At 44.3% G+C, this 27,054-nt stretch overlaps 1 protein-coding gene across 1 annotated transcript in view; it reads right to left on the reverse strand.

Annotated features, from left to right (window-relative positions):
• The window catches only part of SHISA8 (shisa family member 8), a 49,394-nt gene extending 24,519 nt beyond the window's left edge, over positions 1–24,875 (reverse strand). Inside the window, exon 1 of the mRNA XM_084810007.1 lies at positions 23,584–24,875. Within this exon, the coding sequence (XP_084666133.1) occupies positions 23,584–24,122 (539 nt within the window). The 5' untranslated portion in view covers positions 24,123–24,875. The remainder of the gene's footprint in view (positions 1–23,583) is intronic.
• Between the last annotated feature and the right edge of the window lie 2,179 nt (positions 24,876–27,054).

The following is a 27,054-nucleotide window of genomic DNA, read 5'->3' on the forward strand; positions in this document are numbered from 1 at the left end:
TTTCTTAAATTTCTTCTCTTTCTCTCCTCTTTAAAAAAAGTATCATTAATATTACTATTATTAAGGGATTATGATTATTATTATTTCTTACTGGTTAAACTTTTAATGTTTACTAATATGTGTCAGTGGAATAGTAATATATGGTTAATGGAAATGGATTGTTTGCTCCTGTTTACTTGCTATAAGACTGAGGTTATAACACTGAAAGACAAGGCTTACAGTTTATGGAGCAGCGGAGTGAAGATTTAATAATACCTGCAATGTTTAGAAGAGTGCTGTATAGGTATAATTTGCAATTGGACTTATATTTGGATATTTGGTTTGCTTTCATTGAAGCTTAGATATAATCTCTCCGCCCCCTTCTTTCTTGCTTGCTTTTTTCTCTCTCCTTCTTTTGCTTTCCTCCTTTCCCCCCCCCCCCAAATACTGTAATGTTGGAAACTGAAGATTTTGACGATGTTGTTGGTATTGTTTATTTCACTTATAAATATATCTATCTATATAGATAGATAGATAGATATAGATAGATAGATAGGTATTATTAATAGATAGATTAATATTAATAGATAGATTAAAAATAAAATAAAATGAAGTATAACAAAGTAACCACACACACACACACACACACACAAGTCAGGCAGCTGTCTTCATCCATATCAACAAACCAGTTCCAATAGTTTTCATCTCCTTCAGGAGCAGGGTTTTCCCCCCCAAAACTAATGCATCTTAATTGCTCATTCAAGACTAAGCCAGCGTTACAACAGGGAACAATAAATTGTTGCTGGGAAAAATCACCCCCACGCCACGCCCTGCAGCTGCTGTGAGAATTGCAGCTAAATTCAGAGGGAAGGGGGAATTCTGAGGGGGTGGGGTGGCAGATGATGTTAGCATCCCTGCTAGTCAAAATGGCTTGGACTGCCTTCTACCAGCTTCGGCTGCTTTGCCAGCTATGGCCTCTCCAGGACAGGGATAGCTTGGCCACAGTGGCACATGCTTTCGGCACCTCTGGAAGACATTGTTATTTCAAAAGGCCTTCCCTGCATGACCAGCCATGGTTTATTAAATTCAGAATCTGTTTTTTAAAATGTTTTGTTTTGATTATGGGGTTTTATCCTTTCATCTCATTGTTCATTGCTCCAAAATCTTTGATGTGGAGCGATATATAAATATTTTAAATAAATAAATAAAACATGCAGGCACTGTGTCCCTGTGAGCCCTGGCTCACTACGCCACTGCTTAGCATTAGTGCTTGGTGATGTGCATAAGTAAGCCGCTTTGTCCCTATTCGTAGAAGAGTAAAAACTTCCTCTCTTCCCATTTGAGCCAATGCTACACCGAGAGAGAACAGATTATGTGGAAGTGGACATGGACATGAAGGATTGTCCCACAGAGGTGGGGCTGCATTATGTTTCTCTCTGCGTAGGTTTGCACACCCACTGTATCCTCAATGCCCGCAGAGGACTCAAGGAGGTGCCTTGCAATTGCTGCGTACATATCAGCTCCCCGCCCATGTGCAGCCACCACTTACACACAGATTGGGACTTTTACACACTTCCACCCCTGACTCACGTCAGTCTGTAGCGGCTTGGGAAAAGCTTCACCTGGAGTGTGGGGGGTGGATGCGGGCCATGGGAAGTAACTGAGGCACACAACAATATCAAGACCCCATCACAAGCCTAATGGCCTTAGGCGTTTGCCCTCACATGGCCCTTCCGATGTGGGTTGTGGGAATGGAGGGCTCTGCTTGCAGGGAAGAGGACAGGTGGTTTCTTTAGTGTGAGCTCAACCTACATTTCCTACAGACCACTGAATCAACCTGCTTCCCTTCCTCTGTCTTTTGTATCTGTTCAAGCGTCAGTTCTTTTGGGATGGGGATGTCTATTATTTTCTATGATTTGTACAGCAGCTAATACAGTGGGTCTCCTCTCCTGCCCCAGCTCTTTGGCACTCTAACTATTGAACAATATGCTGTAATGTGGTGCCAGTGGTGCAACCTTGGGGCCAAAATTGCAGCCCAAGGGCCCCCCAAATTACCAAAGGAGAGCAAGTGAACTCTTATTCCTATTCTTATTCCTATTCTTATTCCTTTAATTCCTATTCCTATTCCTTTAATTCCTATTCCTATTCCCATTCTTATTCTTATTCCTACTCCTAATTGATTATTCTTTTCTATAACAAAATGGTGCTTATTTGCTAATATAAATGTGTGCAGCAACAAGGGCTACAGAAGCAAACTCTTGTTTTATTCCTGTAATCATGACTGCTCATGATTTAACTGAGTTTAAAACGCAAAACTGCATATGCTCAGAGTATTTTTTTTTTAACAGGGTTGACAATTAGATTCCCGTGTGTGTGTTGCTCTAAGCTATCAGGAATGTAGAAGCAGTTGTAAAGCATGGAATGGGAGAGGAGAGGGAAAGAGACATGTCAGTTGTGTGCTGTCTAAAGGTGGGCCCCTGGGTCTATTAAGTCCAGGCACTAAAGTTACTTGGGTGTACCACTGTGTGGTGCCTCTCCAACATTTGGCTCTCCCAGCATGTTATCCTGAACCTCATATAGGAGAGCTGGAGCTTCTCTAATAGACTTCTCTCAACCAGCCAAGCAGACCCATTCCCTGGGGCAAATGTATGCCAGCTTACATGCGAGCATAACATTAAGATAGATATAAGGAGACAAGACAAAACTTAACTCTCATTAATGTGCTGGGGGAAGGGCAACTAGCTTCGCCTGGGCTTTTGCAGGTTCCTTTCTCAAAGATAACCCCGTTGTCTTCTTTCTCACCGAGTAGAGCAATGTGAGTGAGAAGATCCTACATTCATTAAGGCTGTGATTCTAAGCATAACGTAGAATTATGTCCCAATGGATATTGCATCTATATAAATGTATTAAGGAGCAAAATGGTAGTCAGTATTACTACTGGGAGAATATTAATGTTCCAATCTTACAACCATTTTCTTGGAAGTAAGTTCTGTTGAAATCAGTAGGGCTAGTAGCTTCCTCATAAATAGATTTAGGATCAGGATGTTTTCAGCATGCACAAAGGACCAGGAAGGCACAACTAGGTTTCTACCCTGCTTTTCTCCTCCAAATCCTAAACATTTGCAATGGCATCTGTGAGGGATGCTGTAGTTGCATCCTGCATTGCAGAGCCGGCACTGAACAAGAGGTTGCATTAGATGATCTCCAAGTTTCCTTCCTTCCAGCTCTCTAATTCTATGTTTGCTGCATCAGAATCTCTCCAGTGTGCTAGTATTTTGTCTGTGCTACACAATGAAACCAATATAACGACCAGAGCTTCTCCTAAAGAAACACTAGGAATTGCAATATTCAGGGCTCTCACTCAGGTGTCTATGCATCTCTAGGAGAGATTTATCAGCAGTCAGTCTCACAAAACTACAGTACTCAGCATGCTATTAAACTGGTTTTAAGAATTTAGCGTGTAGGTTTACCTGCTGTACCATCCTGGTTTGCAGTCTTGTGCTAGTGTTCAAGTACTATCCATCCTAGTGCTGATGACAGCAAATTAAGGTTATATGCTCATAGGGCCTTTTTAAATCAAAGAGATGTACACACGATGTATTATACCTGAAATATCAAAGATGTATATTTAATGCATCCAAGCTAGCAAACACAGCTCTTACTCCGAGGCTTGGCTTGCATATGGGGTCATACTTCACTGGAGCTAACTCCAGGTGTCCCTCCTGGACATAAGTGACCCCCCCCAGCAGGTTTACAGGCAGGAATGGTGGGCGACGGGGGGAAAAGCAGCAGCACCATGACCTGTAGTGATAGCAGTGGAGGCTGGTGGCTCTGATGTCAGTGGGGCAGTGAATCCGCTCCAGGTTTCAGTCAGAACCAGTCAGAACTCTAACAGAGCTATCAAGGTGCTCCTTTAGAGTTCTAACTGTTTCTGACTGAAACATGGAGCGGACTTACCGCTCCACTGACATCAGAGCCATTGGCCTTCACCACAATGCGGCAAGGTAGAGTCACTGCAGAGCATTGTGGGGAATTTAAAACAGCAGCTTCTCAGTTGTTGCTCAGTATGACAGACCCCTGAAGGATAGGCAGGGTCCTGGAGGACAATTAACCTCACACCGAGTTTAGCTTAGCTTCTAAGTAAATTTGTTAAAACATGAATAACCATGAGGCTGGAGACAGACAATGGTTTATACAAAAGTCCAAGCTGGAATGACAGAGCTATTTGTTGGCTGTGATGCAAACACTCATTTCTTTTGTCCCGCTGTCACCTCCAGCCACTCTTTGCAGGTTCTTGAAATACAAATCCCGCTCCTGCAAACCTGATTACCAGATGTGGCAGTGGGATGAGCAGAACACACCCTAAGCGATGATGCCTGGTTTCTATCACCTTCAGTTCTCTGAAAAAAGAAGATTGTTTGTCACTAGTTTAAGGACATGCCCAGTTGGCAACTGCATCATGTGCTCATGGTTGTGCACTGTAGCATTAATGCCGCAACACAATTTGACATACAGTTGAAATTTAACAACAACATACAGCACATATAAAAGCAACTTATGTTGAGGGATCATTCCACTAAACCCCATCAGCCTTGCAGGTCAAAAGCTGCCAAAATAAAAACATCTTAACCAGATGGAGGAAGGGAGGGAGAGAGAGAGAGGGAAAGACAGCAAAGATGTTGACAATCTCAGCAAAGCCCCTCCTGTGTCCCAACCAGTCATGCCTCTGCCACTGTTGGGATGTCGAGGACAGCCTCCCTTGCGGGTTGTAAAGAGCAGGCAGGTTCTATGGGAGGACAGATGGTCCTTCGGCTATCCTGGGTCCAAACCATTTAGGCCTTTAGAGGTAATAACCACCACCTGGAACAGGTGCCAGGTGGTCCCAAGGAGGAGCACCCACCAGAACACTGGCTGCCACATCCTGAACCAGCTGAAGTTACTGATAACATAGAACTAAGGGGGTGGCAGCTAGGTTTGCCAGGGGAAGGAGAGGGAAAATGGGTCTCCAAATGAGGCAGAGAGAGAGACAGAGAGAGAGCCCCCCCCCCTCACCTACTACCCTACCAAAAACCTAAGAGCCCTGCTGGAGAATTAAACCTACCATGTTAAACTTGCCAAAGGAACTTCACTTTGTCATTTTAGCAGCATTGCCACCATCGTATCTATGCATCAAAGAAATTATCTGAATAAAATGGATTCTGCTTACTGTGCCAGTCATTAGCCATGCCCTCTTCCATGATTCTCCATTCCATTGCCCTTCCCACTGAGTTAGCCCTTGCAAACATTTGGTCAGCATTTTGTGAACCCTGAGCATGCTCAGTCCTCATTGAGATGTTACTCCCTCCCCTTAGGGTTTTTTCCCCTAACATTTTTGGGTACTTCTACAAACTTCAGGGTTCCCCTGTGTCTGCCAATACCATCCTCTTGTGTATGTGTGGTACCATTTTGGCTACATAAGCATAGGCACTGTCCCCTGAAGATCTGAGATAGACTATGGGCTTTTCTACATGAGGCATTTATTATGCACTTGTCATTCCCTACTCATGGTCGTTTATGGGTTTTTTAGACGATGATGTGACCCTCCAGTTTTGGTCCTGTGTCTGACCAGCACTTTCAGCGAGTATTTTTTATAGTAGGGAAAATGCAGTATTTAATTGTGAAAGTGAAAGAAAGCATGATTTCCTCATGTATTTGCACTATTCTGCTATACCACAGTGCCACAAGGAGGTTATGTAGTGGAAAAGCAGGAACAGAAATGCGTCTCGTGTAGCGGTTGGATCTCAATTCTGTGATGAAACCGAAGGTAGATACAGCAGATTGACAACCTCATGTAGAAAAGCTCTATAAGTTGATCTTTATTCAGTGGTAGTGTAGACATCTGTGGCACACCTCCCATTCCATCCCTTCAAGTGGTCATTTTCAGTGTCTTCCATTTTTAAACATTCTAGGGAAATGCACAAGGTACTCTGAGATACCAGCCAGAAATTCTTGTATATATTGAAATGTCACCTGTACCACAAGAGAAGCAGTAGACATACAATTGAATATCAACTCTAAATAAATGGATGATGCCATAACTATGGGTACTTTTCTGCCAATTTTACCATTTGGCTACCTGCCCATATCTTGTGGAATGTCTCTCTGTTTTCAAGCCTGCCAGTTGCGGTGTCAGTTATGCCATGACTGGAAATCCAGATATACATCTATACTAGGGAATAGTTGAGAAATTCGATTTTTGTGAATTTTGATACAAACTGGCCTGACCTGCACTTTCCACAATAACCTGTGGATGAGAATGTAATTACCCTGCAGATTTTATACTTCTCTGAATTTTGTGATAAAGTTCATGACTCAAAAGAAGTTCCAAAATGAATTTTAAAATGTGTATTTTATAATAAAATACATTTAAAATGTAATAATAACATGTATTAATAAAATACATTGTGTAGAAATTTGTAGATTTAGATAAATTACATTTAGAAATGCATATTTTCTGAGAAAACACATTAAAATACTATTTATATATGAATCTTTGTGCAGTTTCCCTCCAATTTACACATTAATGCAGAAACGGGATGGAACATTTATAAAGGAACGCATGCAAAAATGACACAGGCTGTCAAAATTGACATAGACTGATTTGTCCATCCTTACTCTCTATATTGGTTTATTCACAGGACTAGCTTTCCCCCACTGCACAGTGGGTTTTTCAGCCTTCCTATACTATGAGCCCTGGGGAATGATCTTGTGAAAGGTGCCAACACATATTAGTCCCTTGGGGCCATTACAGAGCAAAATCACAAAACAGCAAGACTTTCTGAAGACTGCTGTTGTACTGAATGTGTGTCGGACTTTTTCGCTGGATCGTGTTCTACGGGGGTCTAGCAATTAATGTTCATAACCTGCAGTTCCTCACCCAGCCCAGTCCACAATATGCTGTTACCTCCATTACAAATCGATTATAGTCCACCTCACAGCCTGTGCCATCTGTTATCATCCCTGCCCCCTTTCGCTGCTGGGCTTCTTGGCCTGGATTATTGGTCATTTGGCTTGATCGCAGCTGCCTTATAGCTCCCCTGTCCTTATGCGAGTATTGCTACTAGCCACCACCCATTTCTGACACTGAACACAAAGATCCAGCGCATTGCCAAGCGGGGGCACAGCATCTGCCCCCTGGCAACAGCATGTTTTAAGGGCCTTCTCCCCTCCTTCACTTGTGAGAAGTGAGGGAATCGCAAAGCAGCAACCCATTAATACACAGAGACTTTATTTTTAAATGGGAGGTATGTAGGACTAGACCTGTTTAGCCATTCTCGCTTTTAAATCTAGAGCAGTGTGTTTAGTTCTTCAGCATTGACAGAAACACAGCTCTGCACTTGCTCACTGGCATTCTACTACGAATATGCCACATATTTCTAAGATTAGTCCTGTCACGGAGAGCTGTTCTAACTGAGGCGGAGCACTGTTCATTCCATGCTCAAATGAAGTCCTAGGTGGTTGTGTGGGTGGGTGTGTATATGCCAGGCTTTGCTCCAACTTGGGATGGAACCAGAATTCCTTGTCGGGGAGAGACACAGCAACTTATCCTGCAGCCTTCCCTAACCTGGTGCCTGCCAGATATTTTGGACTTCAACTCCCATCAGCCCCAGTCAGCATAGGAAATGGTTGGGAATGCTGGGAGTTGTAGTACAAAACACCTGGAGGGCACCAGGCTGGGGAAGGTCAGTATACTGGATGGAACCACAGCTCCTTGTCTTGGAGGACACTTCACTGTATCTGGGGGCATCAAGAGTTTCCTGTGCTGTTGTGTTCATATTTGAGAGAGACAATAAAGTTCTTGTCCCGCTTCCTGTCTGGTGTGTCCTGTATTAACTGAGGATCTGTACACCTTGACTTACAACACATCCCTTATTTTAAGATAATTTTAAGATAAGGAATCTTTTATTGCCTAATATGGCAGCTCTGTAGAAAATATCGTAATAGCCTAGTTCCATAGTGCTTTGTAAATCAGATATAATCTTAGTTTTCATTTTTTAGAGGCAATCCAATCCAAATGCAACACTAGCCAGCCTTCGTAATTGCATTAAGCTTGACAAACACTATACCCATGTGTACTAAAATCCTCCAAAACTGTACCAGTAAATGTTCTGAAGCTCTTGCTTCACAATAAATAGAACTGAAAATGATTTGGGGGGAGCTGGGAGGACTAACTGGTGTTTACAAATCAAGTTTCATCGTGATCAGTCAAAGCCCAAGGGAAATAAGGTATATTGGCCTATTACCTTTCCTGGCATGATTGAAAACAGGTACAGCTGTCAAGCTGGGCTTCAAACCTGCAACCCAGAATTGTATCCTGAGCATGTACACCAACTTTCATTCTGATAGTTCCATATGTAAGGCAGGCATCCACATTACAATATTTTTTGCATTTTCCTGCCTCTTTGAGGAGGGTAGAATGGGCATTTGAACTTGAAATATAGATTTGGGTCTGGGACATGCACAACACATTTCATTCTGTTATCTAAGTGTTAACGGGAGATACTGGTTGGCCAAAAAAACCCTCACATTGTCTGTGTTTTTAGATTTCATGGTTTCTAAAGCTGTTTCATGATTTTTGAGGGCTAGGCTAATGATTTTGAACATTTGGCAATAAGAACCCTGAGGCCTATTGGAACTTTTCTCAACACAAAATGGAATGGATTTCTGCAACAGACTACTTGGGCAGAATGTAATATTGTGAGCCACATTTCCACAGCTAAGTGTTAAGTGTAAATTGAGATCTTGGTGAATTGATAATCTTCCTCATACTGCCACTTCTAGTCTTATACCACAAACTGTAGTGTAAGATGTGAACAACATCACAGGAAAAGTGTTACAAGTCCTTTGGGGGTGATTCACACAACCAGTTCCCCCACCAATGGTTTTTACAATATTGTAAACAACACACTATTTTAAAATATTTTCTAAGAGCCAGATGTTTACTTACCTCTTTAAAAAAAAGGAATCCTGTTGCTCACACTCTCTCCTTCGCACCCCTCTCTGATATCATCAAAATCCATTTATGGTCTCAGTAAGTCCCAAGGCTTTCCCCCCATTAAATAACTGAACAGGTTCAGGTGGGACAAAGCCTAATGTAGTTGTGCAATTCTGATATACCACAGCACCAGCTAGTCCTTGTGTAAATGGAACACAAGGAAGGAAGGGAACAGAAGGAAGAGAACGACCCCCTCCCCCCCCCAAAAAAAAACACATGTAAAGGAGCTGGTCTTAATTCTGCAAAGAATCTGGAAACAGAAGCCTCATAAAGTGGTGAGTTAAGTCTGTAGTGAAGATATGCCCTAGGTCTCTTGTGTTCTGTCTTCAAAAGAATAGTGCGGAGGTGCAGTGTAGAGCAGGCAAGGATCCCTTTAGCCCAGTACAGGCGGCTAAACTGGGTAGAAACATATGTGTGGTGGGAGGGATTGGAATGAGGATTGTGGCTCGGTCTCCACACATTTAGGGACTGCTGCACAGGAGTCTGTGCACATATGCCCCAATGCATGTAGAGCCTGGATGTGCGATCTGCAGGATACAGATTGTAGAGTTGGAGCCTACATTGGTGGGCATAGTATGCATAGGTCCCTGTGCAAGTTATGGTCAAACAGTGGAGTTTGTGGATGAGGCCGGAAGGTGTGATCTTGATTCTGCTCCACCTACATACAAATTTGACTGTCTGCATGGAGCTAATGTAATGCATATATTTCCTTTTGAGGATGGATTAAGACAAGCTGGTTATACCAAATTGTCCATCAGCCTGTGCCACACATACAAGGGCACACACACTTATTCCAAATTGCTCCGAACCCATGATAGCTACAACCCTTTTACTCTGTTACAGAGTCATGAATAGAAATTACTATCACCATTCCTACAGTCAGAGGAGATACAGATCGTTCAGGAGATTTTATCTTTCCATCAAATAACCATGCTGGGAAGCAGCAAACTTCAGAATCGCATAGAAGTCATTGACTGGTTGGGCAAATAATTCTGTGCAGTTGGTCTGACATAACTAGCCTAGTCAAAAGTATGCTGAATATTTGCGCTCATTTTTACACATTCAGACATTGTTAGTAAGAGTTCTTTATGAAATTGCTACATTAAACCCCACTGCATCCATGTCAGCATACTTTGGCACCAACTCGGATTCTGCAAGTGACTTAAGTGCCCCATGAGCCTGAAATTCTGTGATGCAATTCCCATACTGGTCCAATCCTATGTTTTGCAGTCAAACTAATAGAAAGATTAAATCCATATCCATCACTTAGCAGAATAAGCCATTTAAAACTTTATGTGTGTGGTATTCCTGATGTTATTTCATTTATTTATTTATTAAATTTATTAATCGCCCATCTGGCTGGTCACCCAGCCACTCTGGGCGATGTACAGAGTGTATAATAGAACAGTTCAAAACAATAAAATTCTACAGTAAAAACATCATATTTCTAAAAATACCCTAACCCACGCCAAATGCCTGCCTGAACAACCATGTTTTTAATGTGTGGTGGAAGCTCATTAAAGAAGGGGCATGGCGGAGTTCCCTAGGGAGGGAGTTCCACAGAGTGTGGGCCACCACAGAGAAGGCCCTCTCCCTTCTCCCCACCAGTCTAGCTGTCCTGGCTGATGGGACAGAGAGAAGGCCATCCGAGGCTGATCTTGTTAAGCCGCCTGTCTGGTGTTGCTGGAGGCACTCCTTAAGATAGGCTGGGCCAGAACCATATAGGGTTTTAAAGGTCAAAACCAACACCTTGAATTTGGCCTGGAAAACAACTGGTAACCAGTGCAACTCCTTCAGCACTTTTCAGGATTCTTTGCAGGATTAAAATCAGCTCATGTAATTCAAGGCAGCTCCCTAGATCATTCTCTCTGACCTAATAAACAATTTCTTGAAGCTTTATTATTTCATCCAGGTTATGCTCCCCCCCCTAAAGTGGATTTATTGCCAAATCGGGCTCCGTATCTGACAGTCCACAAACCAGAACAGGTACCTCACTGATCAGAAACTCACAGAGGCAATAGAGGTACTCCATTTCTCAGTGCTTCTATGTTTCCTGTACATTCCAGCAGCCTTATAGTGCCAGATTGTGCTAGATGGGCAGATGGTCTAACCTGGTACAAGGCTGCATCCTATGAACTCCTATGCTTGACTTAATGTAATAGAAAAACAAGAGTATTCACTAACATAAGTAAGATAACCTGTAAAGATAAGAATATGTGTGTCAACTGTGGTGACACTGTTTCTGTCCTTCATTCTCTGGCCTTCTCCCCATCACACCTGGCCTCCAGGTAGGGCCTTCATCCCTAGCATGTCTTGCTGTAGAAATTCAGCTCTGGCTCTTCCAATCATAGCTTCCCTAGTTTTGGCAGCACACGTTGTGGTGATCCATGATTCCTGCAACCTCTGTAGATTCCAGAAGCTGTTTATCAGCCTCCATAGTTTCCTTCAGGCTAGTCCTTCCCCTATACCAGAGTGAGTGGCAGGACCTCTCCCCATATTGGCAATGCATAAATTCTCTCTGGAGCAGTTGCAATAAAGAGCGTTGCAAGCAGGGCGGGCTGGTGGATCCAATGTCAGTGGGGCTATAATTCCGCTCTGGGTTTCCATCCGTGCCAGTCAGAATTCTAAAGGAACTATCCAAGGTGTTTAACCATATCCCCAAAATGTGCCCGGCACATAGGATAGCTCCCTTAGAGTTCTGACTGGGTCTAACTGAAACCCAAGGAGGATTCAAGGCCTCGCTGACATCAGAGTCACCAGCCTCCACTGGTTGCAATCAAGGTTGCGATAGAGGAGCCCCCAGGAACAGAGTAACGTGTTTCTAACACAGAAGTAATAAATAGCACACCAACATGTTGCAATGTAATCCCACAGCCCCTGTTGGAAGTGTTGCTGCTCAGGGTTCTAGCCTTGGCGTGGTTGTTCTGCAGGAGATGGGCAAAGGTTTCTGACTCCCAATTGTTTAACAAAACACCTTTTTCCACCGGCTGAAATGAAGAAAATGTGCAGTAGCCTTTGTGTGTGGAAGTAATACGAGCTCACTTCAGTTCTGGCACTGAAAACAAATTCCTGGACTCAGGATGTGCTCAGAGCGACTCTTCATTTTAATTTTATCTGCACTGCATGCTACATTTGCTCCGATAGGTGGAACTTAGGGTTCTACCGAAAAAACACCCCAGATCCTGGTCTGCCCACCCCTGCACTAACCAGGCTGGAACAGGAACTGCGTGTAGCGCTCTTTAGGGCTTGCAGAAGGTTTGGGAGGTTTCGGGGCGGGGCGAGGAGGACGCCTTTCTCAAAGGTTTCTCCTGTCCTTTCCTCCCTCGTGTAACATTTCTGTATAGCAGGAGTGGGCAGTCTTTGGGGCCAGGAGGGCTGTATGCAGTGCTAGAGGGTGGGGCAGGGGGTGCAAACACACGCGTGTACATACACGCACAAGCACGCATCCACGCTAGCATGCAGGGATGGAGAGGCTCAAACCTCCCTTCCTTGCCCGCTGAAATCAGGGATGGGATGGGGCTGGGTGTGCGTGTCGTGTAACTGCTTCCTCACTGCAGCGCTTTGCACCAGGAGGAGGTTAAAGCCTCTCTTCCCACAGGGACCCTGATTCAGATCGCTGCTAGTAGCGCTGAGAAATCACTGGTCTGTGCACTGAGATTGCTGGCAGGAGAGAAAGGCTTAATGATGCATATCGCCTTTTCCTCGCTACTAGCAGCAGGGAACAGCAATCTGGATGCGGATTGCTGGGGAGGCTTCACCCTGATCCTGATCCAGTTTGTTGTTACCCTGGTGCTCTTGGCAGCGAGGAAACAACCATCTCTTCCCCAACTTCCAACTGATGGCTGATCAGCTGGGCAGTGGGGTCAAGTGGGGGGGGGGCATCCCGTGGCTGGGTGCAAGCTGCACAGAGACCAGCCAAGGGTCGCGTGGGGCTCACAGGCTGCTCGTTGCCTGCATATGCTGTATATTGCTAGGAGGGGTGTTTTTAACATGATGTCACCCATCCCCCCTTCCCAAATTCCACGTTCAGGTAGGGATGTATGAGAAATTTGTTTCTTTTCATTTTTGATCAGGATTTACCCATTTTGCACCTTCTGGACTGAACATGGATTTGGACACAATCTGCGGTCCAAATCCATACATTTCCGGGCTTGCAATGTGATTCACAGACCCCCGAAATGCATCCGACAGCATGCATACATTCAAAAAAATGTGCATGAAAAAAATGTGTACTTTTGAAAAATGTGCACAAATACGCTTTAATCAATGGGAGAAGAGTGTACATTTCAACGATGCACACAATTGATGTGTACATTTGGAAAAATCTGCATGAAAATTCGCACGGATTTTCTTGCAAAAAGAAAAACACTACACTCGCAATCTGATATGGACTTGAGTCAGAACAATTTTCGAGATGGAATTCGGAGAGCTCCAGCTAGTTCCGGTTTTGCTGATTCACAACAACCCTCCTTTCAGGATGCTTACTAGAAATTATTAGTGTCTTGAGCAGGCTGGTTTCCTCTCTTCTCCCCATCCCCTTTCCTGGTGTTGTTGTTTTAAATGACACACTCAATATTCTGTAGGTCCTAGAAAATCATAGGTCTTTCTTGGACCATTGTTTTCAAAAAATTACAAACCCAACCACTGAAGTTTGGCATTAGTAGGAATGATACTACAAAACAGCATGAACAACCTCTGCAAAAAGAATGTACTTTAACTTTCTTTGGTTTGCTTGTAAAAAAAAAGAAGCAAGTAATACGTTGAGACTTAAATTTAATATTCCAGGATAGTTCCTTTGTAGTCAATATGACTAGTCTGGAAAGAATTGTCTGAAGACTGCAATCATTAGTTCTTTAAAGACTGGCAGAGGCTGTGTGTTTGAGGAAAAAGATGGAGTTAAGTACAGGCTTAAACTGTGTTTAACCCAATTTCAACTGGTTAAAATAACAAGTAATAGAGTAAAGGTTCATGCTGGGAGTTGTAGGCCTTTTTTCTGTCTAAACATGCATAGGATTGCACCCTAAGCCAATAGTTAAGCACATCTAGGTTGACTACATGCAAAGGTGGGGCACTCTCCTACCAGGGTCCCAATCTGTCCCTCCTGTGGTCAGAATCCAGGCCTCTGGGGTTCTCCGTGGCTCTGCCCCTTTCTCCTGGCCCCAACCCCTCTTCCCCAACCACCAGTCGTTTGGTGGTTTCCCAGCCTCTGTGCAGTTTTCCCTCATTCTAAAAGGTTGAAATGCCTCTCTAAAGGCTGAACTGCTGGCAGCAGTAAGAGCTGTAAGCTACAAAATGTTGATGTTTTTTGTATTTTTGGCCCCACCCCTTTTGTCTTCTGCCCCACCCACCACTGGGATGCAGCCCCCAAGAGCATCTCCAGAACTGAATTTGTCCCTTGGGTTGAAAGAGGTTCCCCATCCCTGTTTTAAGGGTTGTGAGGAAAACAAGATTTTGGCACCTAAAGCCCTCCCCTTCCCTGTATGGCAGGCTGCAGCTCACAAAATGGCGTTTACATTTTGCCATTTACATTTTGGCGTTTACATTTGGTGGTTACGTTTTGGTATTTACAGCCCTCCCCATCCCTGTATGGCAGGCTGTAGCTTACAAAATGCCCTCTTTTACCCAGCTGTTCAACAGGAGGCTCATTTTCCTTTGCATCACCTGGCTTTCCTAATCACAACTAGATTTCAGTGAGGGAACTGCTCCTTGCACACAGGTTGGCCATCCACGTCCACCTAAATTCCGGCTTCTCAGCCAACTGAGCAGAAATTTCATGGCAGTGGTAGCTCAGCAAAGATCCCAGTTTTTCAGCCATATTTATCTGCATTTAGAGTAGAGAAACTGCATCCAAAATCAATGCTTTTTTATTTGCTATCAAGGGCACGGTAGAACAATTGCATGGATATGCAGTAATCCTGCAAAGCATAGCAAGATTTCTTTTATTCTCAATTTTTTATATTCGTTCAAATCTAATTTGTCCTGGGCCACAATCCAACATAAAGCTACATGTGCTAATTAAAGCCCTTGGAATCAAGGCCGGTTTGTAGCATCTAAATTGGTTCACTAACATAAAATCCCTGTGTGGCTAAATGGACCGGGAATGTTAATCTGTAATTCAGTGTGTATGCCTTTACTTAAGAAACTGGCAAATGCGGTTGGTACGTTTAGGTGGTCTCTGTAGTATGATCTTATACCCTCAACATTTTAATACCATATTGGTTCAATCCTGCCCTCCCCACAAATAATCTCTGTAAATCCGCTTGCTTCATAAAAACAATTTAAAACAGCCTCTAATGATCCTCTAATATGCTATGCTGACAAACAACTATGGAGGAGTAAAAGAGTCCCCATGCTCTCCTAATGTTGTGACACTGTGACACTGCACATTTTTTACTTGTGCAGCTGATGGGTTTATGCCAGTGGAGGCTGGTGGCTCTGATGTCAGTGGGGCGGTAAATCCGCTCTGGGTTTCAGTCAGAACTTGTCAGAATCCTAAATGAGATATTCAGGGTGCTGAACCTATTTTGGGGATAGGATTCAGCACTAGGTTCAGACCATGGATAGCTTAGAGTTCTGACTGGTTTTGACTGAAACCCAGAGCAGATTCACAGCCCCCCCGACATTGGAGCCACCAGCCTGCACTGATTTATGCTATTGTGCCAGTATTGTCCACTGTTACCAAATGTGGCATATTGGTGTGTTCCAAGCTGCTGCACATCATAAAAATAGAAGAAGGGCATGGAAGACATGGGATGGTGGAGGACTAGGGAGACAGTGCACCATCCTAAGGCAATTTGGCCATCATGAATCCAGCCACTGCTGACAAAATCCTGTACCCTTTTTGAAACAAGCCAGCACAGTGGGACAGCAGTGGATAGACAGCGTAACACAATGGCCATGCTCTATTTATCTTGCATAGGATGCCCCCTGCAACCACATTGCTGTGCGCTCATAGATATGGACATTGATAAGGTGCTTTAAAGTGGGTAAACAATATGTGTTTGTGCAAACAGTGCGCGCGCACAGGAAAGCCCGTTTAGTGACAAAGTTAACCTCTTAGAATCTGGTGGGATTTAATTCCCTCTCCCACCCCCTGCGTTCTTATTTTTAGATCAATAAATTACATCACACAACCATCATACAAACTGAAGTGGAAAAATACCACTCGCACTGTTAGCATGGGGACGTGTTGCTGAGGTGCCAAGAGTCACATAGGCAAAAGGACGTAGTGATTGAATTAGTGCTAGAGGATGGTGGCTGATTAACTTACTGCACATGCGTCACAATGCCTAGCAGCGCCCTTGTCTCTGGAAACCGGAAAACTTTCTTTGAAGGAAGGTTATGGCCCCTTGACTCAGCACTGCACCAAATACTGACCAAAGCTTACGTCATGCTCAAAGGGCTGGATGTGCCTGATCTTGTCTGATCTCGGAAGCTAAGCAGGGCCAGCCCTGGTTAGTACTTGGATGGGAGACTGCCTGAAGGAAGGTTGCGGCCCCTTGACTCAGTGCTGTACCAAATACTGACCAAAGCTTACATCATGTGCCTTGTTTACTTGTTTGTGTAAATAACAAAGTTGCCTATTGTTCTGGGTCCAGTCCCGAGACGCCACGTTGGCAGCTCTTGACTGCACCACACCTTGGTGTTCTGGTAATAAACATCCGTTCAAACAAAAGTTGGTGTCTGTTCTCTGGCCGAGCCTGGCAGAAGGGTAAAATTCTGCAACAAAACATATCAACACTGGAACGACTTTACATAATTTCAGTCTTGTTGGACATGTAAGGCACCTGTGAAAAAGCCCTTTTTAAATCAAGTTTTTAAACACAATGAGTCACTTATAAATCCAATCTCTTCTCATCTATAAGTGGAAGCAGATAGAATCACATATACAGGGTCTTTGCTTTATGGAAATGCCCTGCTCAATCTTAGGAAATGTGTATTCTGCAGAAATTATCAACCTTTCCTTGAGTCTGGGAATCAATTGTTTGAGGTGTTTGTCTCTTAGCAAAACGTCCTTTCTCTTATCTTAATAGCCCAGTGCCTTTGAAGTTGTAAACTCTGCAAGTCTGGAAACTTTAGGCTGCAATCCTACTTACCTAAGTCCCCTTGAAAACAGTGGGGCTTAAAGTGAGGACAGTGGGGTTTACTTCTGAATAAACATGCATATGATTGCATTCTTAATCTTATAAGGATTTTGAGACCCCTCTAAACCCTCTATTAACAAGTGACAGGAATTATCTCAGTGGGTATAATCTGAAGGCACATGATATGGCAACCTTGCTGAAAACTGAGCAGGTCTCAGTCTGGGCAGACTCTGGATGGGAGGCACACTGCTGTGATTTCCATCATGGAAGAAAGACAGGACATAACCACAGGGTTGGATCCAGACTTAGTCATACTCTAAGCATGACTATATCTGGATCCAATGCAAGAGAAGGTGGTGCGATGGTTAGAATGTTGGCCTGGGACTCGGGAGATCTGTGTTCTAGTTCCCACATGGCCATGAAGCTCACTGGGTGACTTTGGGCTAGTCACTGACTCTCAGCTTAACCTACCTCACAGGGTTGTTGTGAGGATAAAATGGAGAGGTGAAGGACCACGCAAGCTGCCTTGGGTTCCTTGCAAGAGGAAAAAAGGTGGGATATAAATCCAACAATAAAAATAATACATAAAAAATGAATACTGTCAGTCCCCATTTGACCACGAGAATCTGGTTAACACTGGAACTATTTCCAGAAGGGTTGCTGTGTTAGTCTGTTGCAGCAGAAACAACAAAGACAAGACTCCTTATCTTGTGGCATCTTAAAGACTGACACTTTTTATGGCATATGTTGAAGTGGACTCTAGTCCACAAAGCTTATGCCATAATACATTCGTTAGTCTTTAAAGGTGCCCCAAGAGTCTTTGTTGTTGTTTTATGTCAACTGTAGCTGAATCGAAATTAGCATCTTAAATTATTTCAGCACCGTGGAAGTTGATTAGGTAAGGGCCCTCAAAGCTGAAACCTTTTGCTTCCCAAGGGCTCTATTTGAAAAAAATAGAATAAAATCATATGTGACACAAATGTAGGTCTACCAGAAAGGTTATGACTGACTTTGAGAGAGGAGGACCTAGCACCCAGACTGGGCTCGTCTCCAAGGACATGCCATCTTCAAACATCCCCACAAGAGTGCCTTCTTCCTTGGTATGCGTGCGTGTGCGTGGGTGTAGAGAATGAGGAACCCATAGAATCATGAAGCTCACTGGGTGACTATGGGCCAGCCAATATCTATCACTCTAACCACCTCATAGGGAGTAGGTTCTCACAGGAGAGAAGAACTATGTATGAACCTCAAGCTCCTTAGAAGAACATCATCATGATCATGATCATCATCATTTCTATACCGCCCCAGAGCCGAAGCTTTCTGGGCAGTATGAAAATGTAAACAGCAGCAGCAGCAGCAGCAGCAGAAGATTGGTGGCATCTTATGGAACTCTGAAGTGGAATGTACAAGAACTTTTCTAAAAGGTGGGGAGTAAATCCCCTCAGGTGGTGGTTCTGTGACAGGTCCCAAAATATGCTTCCTCAAACGTGTGCATGTGCGCGTGTGTGTGTGGGAATTCATGTAACAATCCGATTTTGTACATAATATGCCCTGAGCATTCACTGTACACTTGAATGACACACACCCAAATGAATAAATAACAATACCTCAATTTACACATTTTCCTGGGACAACTATGATTTTACCTGACAAAACCCAGCCTTTTCATTCTCTCCAGCAGCCACCCTACAGATGCAGATTTTGCCCACCCCCGATCCTCACAGACCCCCTTCCACAGTGTCACATAGAATCCACTACTGCCACAGGTTTGTTGCCACTCCACATATCTCTGGCCTCTCCTCCTCCCAGGATCTTTCTGTCACTCACAGGATGTGGTTAGGAGAAATAAGGAAGGTAAAAGTTTCTATTGCCACTCCAGTCTATATGCACACTCAGCCTTTTTTTTTTTTAATCTGGTTTTATCCCCTGCTGCTTCCAACTTCCCAGGAGAAGCACATGGTTGAAAAGTTGCTGTTTAGCTACCCTTGGTATAGAGCAAGATGGACAAAAGGTAGATCAACATGATCTACTGGCAGGTGTCTGGTTGATTTACAATAGATTGACAAGAGTTCCTGACTCCCAATTGCCTAACAATGGCAATGACTGTAACATTCCCCTGTAAATTAGGTTGCTGAAAAAGAACACTTGGGGAAAACCAGGGCTGGATCTACACTTACCACCTTTTTTTGCTTCCAATGAGGTTTCACCGCCCGCCTTTCACACTACACAGTACCCGCCTTGAATTGGAACCAGAATTTCCCACTTCCGTGCTCCTGCTTTCAATACCCTAATATCCTGGTATTTCCCCTTAATGTACTCTGATTTTCTGCCTTCACTACGGTATCCGGTTGTAATCCCCTCCCCTGCCTGTCCATATATGGCGGTGTTTGCATTTCCCTCCTGTTCAATCACAGCTCTCCACAGCCCCATGTCTTCTTCTGGCTACTGATCCCATAGCTTCCTCAGCAGCTCCCACAACTTCGAATTTTTGAAGATAATGCCTGAATTAGACAAAAAAAAAACATCGCAGAGAAGCCCCAATTTTGCGAGAATAACGCCTTAATTTTTAAAAAACACACATCTGGAGCGGGGGATAGGAGGGGGTAAAACTTAATCTCATTTGAAGGGATACAACAACCCCCTGCTCAGTGCAGGAAGCCTGATTCCCAGGAGGTCACCCATCCAACTACTGACCAGGGCTGACCCCGCTTAGCATCCGAGATCAGACAAGCGCGCGCAGGAAAACAGCACAGCGCTCGAGTGTGAACCGAGCTCTCGCATTCGATGAAGCACTGCAATGGGGAAAATGGGTGAGTGTGAATAATCACGTTTTAATGCGAGAGCGTTTAACTTGATGGGACACCGAATTCAATGTGATGGCGGGCGCAATGTAGATCGGCCCCAGGAGTGGATTTTTGTGTGAAAATACTTCTGAGCTTGTTTCCTGGTCCTGGGCTAGATCTACACTAGTGCTTTTTATTAGTATATCAGTGCACTGATAACTGTTGGGGCACGCTGCATTCTTTATGCCACCTTTCTAGTGTTACTTCCTGCTTTTTATTCTGTATTATCCAAAATACCACAGCAGAGGTCACTGTGTGCTCTATGAGGTATAAATGTGCAAGAGGGATATGGTGTCACCATGTTGGGATCGTATTGATATGACATGAGGTGTAGATCTGGCCCTGGTCATGAATACCTGGGCTAAGCATGTGCTTAGAGGCACCCTCTTCCTTCATTCTCAGCATACGTCTGCATGCATGATCCTGGCTTTGGTTGGTGGGTTCTAGTAAAAAACAGAGTATATCCCACAAGCCTGAAGTCGGCCAAATGCTGGAAAAGACGTTCCGCCCTCAAAGCCGGGGCTCCCATTAGATGATCTTGAGGTGGGTCCCTGAAGAATGGTCCCTGAAGAATGGTATTCCTGCCTAGCTGCAATGCACAACACGTGTTGCTCCTTAGTAACTGTTGATGCTGATGGCCTGCTTTTTAGCTACAGGTTCGTTAGTGACATTTTTAAAGACCTAGCGACAGAATGCAAAGATTGTTTTGTGATAAATGTATACTTACGGGACTCAGTACTACAAGATGTGATCAGTGATGTAGTGGTAAATTTGGAAGTGCAGGCACTCATCATGACAGTCTCCATAGCCACGGCCCCAAGGAGACCCCAAAATTCCAGGCAGTTTATCGATCGGTAACAACTGAACCAGTTCTAGGGGTTTCCATTTGCTAGGAGCAGATCTTTTGTTAAGCTAATGGGTTTTAGTTGCCCATGCAAGACCAAGCCACCCCAAAATACCTTGCATCACAAGGCACAATCTTTTGATGCTGAGGAAATTCATTTACCCCCAGTTACTGTGACGATTGCAGTTACGCTCAGAATGAACAGGGCATTCGGTGGTGTGTGTGTGTGTGTATGTGGCAGATGACATCAGTGTCCCTGGTAATAAAAAACGTGCCAGCACTGTGTCCCTGTGAGTCCTGGCTCCACAACAACACTGGACATGAGGATGGCCATTGGCCACTGGCTTCAATGGCTTTAAAATGCGTACACAGGCATTGAAGAAATAGCTATCAAAGGCTGTTAGCCATCGCAAGATGGAACCTCCATGTTTGGAGGCAGTATACCTCTGAGTCCAAAAGGGGCAGGGTATTGCCTTTGTGCCTTGCTTGTAACCTTCAGAGAAACAACTGGCTTGCCACTGTTGGAAAACAATGCTTGCCTAGATAGGTAATTAAAAAACGCTCCATTATTATGCACTAGCAGCATTGCCAGAAGTAAAGAGAAGCGTGGGGAAAAGAAAGCTTGCAGGACAGGAGCAGGGAGCCCTCATCCAACATAGTACCCAAAGCTCTGTTTCACTGCATCCCTCATGCCATATCCTAGAATTTGTCCTTTTGAACAGTGACAGCAGCGTGGGGACATTGCATCCAAAGTCACACACTTGCCTGAAAACGGCTCACAGCACAGCTACTGGCTAAACAGCAGGAACGGCCCATTAAACAGTTTTCTCATTGTGCCTCATGTGGGCAATTTTGCTGCCCTCGGAGGAGGACTTTTCTGGGGCACCACACCAAAGGGAGCAAGTCTCTGGCTCACAGGGGCGGGAGATCTTCACAAGATCCGCCGGTGGGCATTGTGATCTAGCTGGAGCGCTTCTCCTTGCTTGCTGCTCAGTGGGAGTCAGTGGAGCAGCTGGTCAAAGGAGGCAGCGAAGGGAGACGCTCCAGGGCCATCTGTACTGGATGTTTTGGCGGTCTTAGGAAGCCTGTCAGAGGGTGACACGCAGTCGCCCCGACACCTCCCTCGATGCCAGGCACCAACAGAGCCTCTCTGACGGAGCAAACAGCTTTCTAGGCTGTGCCTCCTTCTCTTCTTTGCTGTTGCCACAAATCAGGTGGAAATCCCACATGCCCCCACTCCCCCAACCCTGGCACAGAGGCAGGCCGTGTGCTGGTGTTACAGAGCAGTGGCACTGCCTCCCTGCCTCTTCCTCCTCCCAGCTGTTCCACGAGACATTTGATTATGGCTGAGCTCCCATGTTCCCTTCCCAGAACAACTGATTAAGCTACAGACAATGTGGCTATGCATGTTGTGGGAGCTGTTGCTGTGACTTACAAGTGCTACATAGCCTTGGAATGGGGGCACAGCTTTGCCTTTGATGGAGACTTAATCCTTCCTCTAATTATGCTGCTGGGGGAGACCAAGCCCCATGGCAGAAAGGGCTGATGGGAGAAGGGTCAGGGAAAAGCCACTGGATTGGAATGGGGGCAGCGGGGTAAAAGCTGACAACTGACAACAACTTTGCTTATAATGCAGAAGGAGAAAATGAAACAGGAAGGAAAGGGATGACAGAGAAAGCTCAAAGAGAGAGGTGGAGGAGAGCAATAAAATGAAAAGCACAAGCTGCTAGACAGCATGCACAAGAGAGACTGGCAGCAAACACCAGACAACCAACAATTAATTGACAAGTTGCGTCCTCAGCGGTTGCTCTGCTTCAGAGGTGGCAGGTGCAAGTTGAGAGAAGGCAGAAATTTGGTCCCCAAAGTAGACCCTGAACCTGCAATTCCAGCTTCCCTCCTCACTAGTCCCCACCCATTGCTTTTAAGCTGCCTTCATCACACACACCTCAGCACCCAAGGCTGTCTTGTCTTGAGTGATCTCAAAGCTGAAGGGGTGCCCTTTCGCAGCCAGTTCACACAAATACAGCTTTTTTAATGATGTTGTTTGCAGCCTGCCTTGTCATTCCTCTGCAACCTGCTGGCAAGGGGGTGTGAGGGGGTTCTCCTCAGCACATGCATCAGCTTGCTAAGCACAAGGGTTTATGACACGCACACCCCCAACACATGCACAGAGCGGCACAAAAACATCCACAAAGCTTCATAGGCTTGCTTTTAAAAACAGGGTGCTTGGAGGAAAGAAATAAAATATAGTCCAGGGCACAAAGATCCACTATGCATATCTCTCTGTGAACACATGGTGAAGTCATAAACTTAACTTTCAGTCTCCTAGATATCCAACACAGAGTGCATCTGTTCTGGCTGGGCTCATCTTAATTCCCCAAACTGTTCCCTCCATAATAAATACACATTATGTAGTAACTCGGGCAATTTTCTATCTAACCATTCTCACAATCAAGTAACATCCTGTGCTAAGCTTCACCTCCTTTGACTCATTATCATCGATTTGCATGATCCTTCTATCCTCTTTGAGGTCTACATTTGCTATGCCCTTCTTTCATCTTGTCTTCTGAGGGTTTAGACCTGAAGAGAAGGCAAGGTGTGCGTGTCTAGGGAGGTGGAAATAAGGAGAGAGAGAGATACTAGTTCACTTTGTAGACCTTGATGTTAGCTTGGAAGGAGAAAGTAGAACCACAGGTAGAGGGAATTTGGACATACCATTTATCCACTGCAGAGAAAAGGAGTTAAAAGGAGAGAGAGAGAGAAGAAATAAGGGATGCAGAGGCATTTGGGGTGTTTTACCTTGACATGGTCATCTCAGCCTGTGGGTTCTGCGATTTCTCCAGCCCCAACTTGGTAAAGATGCCCACCAGCACCATGATGGCCACCACACCACAGATAATGTATACAATCATGTTGGCCTTGTCTCTGGTGGGATTCTCGGGGATCTTGTCCACTCGAGGGGGTGGTTGGCCTGTGTTGACCCATTCTGGTGTCTCATAATTGGAGCAGCCACTTTGGTCCAATCTCCCGCTTGTGAACTGGCAGCAGAAGCGATACCCACAGGTCCCGCAACAAAACTTGTAGATCCTTGAATTACAGTTAAATGGAGGATCCCACTGGCCCATAACATCATAGTAACCAAGGCACCGATCGCCCCCAGGTATAGCCTCAGTGGGGGCCACAGCTGTGTCCTCCAAGGTGGGACCCAAAGTGGTGTTTCCATTGATCTCTATCTGCATTTCCAACTCAGGTTTCTGGGTACTGGGAGCTCCAGTCCAAACCTGTCCTGGATGCAACAGAACTAAGCAACAGAATCCAAAAATATAACCCCGTTCCATCTGTAGACCACCCCTGTTCACCGTTGAAACTGCCTCCTCTCTGAGACTGACTTCCACAGTGGAGAAAAATCTTGGGAGGGCAACAAAGAGGGGATTTAAAAAAAACCAAGTTAAAACCTAAAATACACAACAACAGCACATCTCTTCATCTGCCACTTCCAGTGGAGAAGAGATAGTTCAGCCCCTCCTCACTGAACAGTTTTCTCCAAAGCAAACCGCACAATCAAAGCAAACCGTCTAGTCAAGGAAAAGATGTGGGATGGGTGAAGATGGGAGTTGGAAGTTTAAAAAAAAAAGAGGGGGAGGACGAGGATAAGAAAAACAATATCAAAATAATGTGCAGCTCCGTCTAAGTCAAAAGACAATCTCACAATTTCCTGTGCGATCCCAGGAGGTGGAAGATGTACAGTTCTCCTCCTCTTCCTCCTTGCCTCCTTTAGTAGCAAATATTCTATGTTTCTAATTGCATCATGGACTACATTCCCATCTTGGCTCGAAGAGAATCCTGGAGGCAGACCGTCTCTTTCTTTCTCTTTCTTTCTCTTTCTCTCCCCCTTCCTCAGAGACACTCTGCTTTCTGGAGAAAAAAAAAATCCTTTGCACCACTGAGAAAGGGAGGGATCATCAAGAGGGAAAGAAAGAAAAAGGGAGAAGGGGGAGGGAGAAGGGGGGAGAGAATAGGAGGAGTGAAAACAGTCTTTATTCCTTCTTATAGCCAGTTCCACAATTGCCTGACAATTTCCAGATCAGACCAGAGAAGAACCTTTGCCAACTCCTCTAGTACACTCAGTGTCCTCTGTGCAAAGTCCTGGCTAACAGCCAGAGGTTGTCATCAGGCTGAGGTGGATGCAAGAGGACACAGAGAGCTCCTTATTGACTGTGCCCACAGGCACTAGTGCACAAGTGGCAAGAGGGAGGCAGCTACAAACACACACAATACACTACTTGTGAGAGGGAGGCAGAGGCAAAGAAACTGGATGTCCAGTGGATTCCTTTTTTTCCCTACATGTGCAATTCTCTTCCTAAAGAAGAAAGTCACTCTTTAGGGACATTCACACACACTGATAACTTCGAATCGTCAGCATCACAGACACAATGGTGTGTAAGAGAGGTTTACTCTAATTCCATGTTAATTTGTTGTTGCTGCTGCTGCTGCTGTTAGAAATTCCTTTCTCTTCTGTTCCCAATCTATATATCTATTTGCTAAGTCAAAGCCAATTTTGGATATTCTTTTAGGCCATATACTATGGTTGGAAAGAGAGACTAATTAGGTATCAAATTAAAATACAGAATAATGAAAATTTGCAGGAAAAATAGCAGCTGCACTAAATTTACACATACACACCAGACAAATCTGACAAAAGAAATGTAAATAAAGGTTGCAGTCTCTATAGTGATTGGCTGTATAAGTGTTAATTTCAGTTATCGAAATGAATCCCTCCTTAGTCATTGGCTGAGCTGCTGAGGTGTTGTGGAATGTCTATGAACATTCACGCTACTCATTACGTTATCTATGGACAGATGGGCCTGTTTGTGGGAAGGGGTTCAGAAGAGAAGGGGAAAAGAGGCACCACTGAAGTGCTGCAAAGGAGACTGCCCTGTGTAGAATATTACTTGCTTACGAGAGTTATGTTGAATGGTGTGTGTCAGAAGTGTAAATTTGGAGATGAGTGCTGTGAATATGTAATGTGAATGGAAGTGTACGTGAATAGCAGTGAAAAGGGCATGGAGTGAGATAAGGTATTACTTGTATACTCCCCTCCATGCTCCATGCAGCTCTCTATGTGGTTATGCCTAGAGCTTAGGGCTAACTAGAAGGGGAAATGGTGTGGTAGAGGATGCTGTAATGATGGAAGAAGCTGCTTGTACAGAATGCTCCCCTGACATTTATTTATGAATTTAAAATATGTATAGGCAGCCTTCCCAATATTCGAACCAGCACAGAAGCAATTATGAAAGCTACAGGAGATGTGTTCAGACAAGGAGATGAAAACACTCATACCTCTCTGCATTTTGGGAACGTTTCTGAGTCCCAACTCTAGAAAACATAAGAGAAAATGCCATTGTATTTCAGAATGGACTCGGGCCAATCTACTCTAATTCTCTTTCTGTAGGATAACTTTTTTCCAGGACACTCAAGAGAAAAACAGACTAGCCACATCTGAGGTGAAATGTCCAGGGCATTGTACTGTCATACTCTGGCAAGACTGCCTATTAATTTTAGAAAGGAAGCTTTGCCTGAATACAAAATGAAGGACATTCGATCCAGGAATGAAGGCTTGGGGCAAACAAGAGGAAAACACTTATTCACACAACAAATAATTAACTTACACAATTAATTGCCAGAAGATGTTGTGATGGCTCTAGGAAAAGATCATCAGGAGGAAGGTCCAATTACACTCCTGGCCTGTCATGCTGACAGGCCTTCAGCTAGTATTAAAATATGCAGCTAAAAATAATTCTGCTTGTTTTTTTAATCAGTGGGAAGCTTAACTGCAAATATCACCCCTAAACAACCTATTTATTCAGGAAGAGAAAACAGCATCTGCTTGTAAAGTATTTGGCTTAGTAGTACTATTACCTGTGGGACTTGAAGAGGTGTTCTGTCCTTCCAGAAACCACATCTTTTTGATGGCACCACCTAACTTCCTCCCCATGGGATAATGAAAATTAATGACTATCAATGAACTATTGGACTTACATTAGTCTGAACTGAAATGACTGAGTGAACAAAGGTCGGTGCCTGGGAAGCATCTTTGATAGGGAAATGTCAGGAATTTGCTCTCGTGTGGCTTGTGGAAGGGTACAGAAGAATCTACATGTAATAGGTATTCCAACACTTTATTGCATGCCACAGGCTTACAAACTGGAACACACCCAGTGGTGTGGGTGAATCACAATAGCATAACCATCCTACAAATCTAAAGCTGTG

This window comes from Heloderma suspectum, chromosome 7 (assembly GCF_057233095.1).
Source record: "Heloderma suspectum isolate Gila_16-S chromosome 7, 16-S_ref, whole genome shotgun sequence".
Classification (NCBI taxonomy): domain Eukaryota; kingdom Metazoa; phylum Chordata; class Lepidosauria; order Squamata; family Helodermatidae; genus Heloderma; species Heloderma suspectum.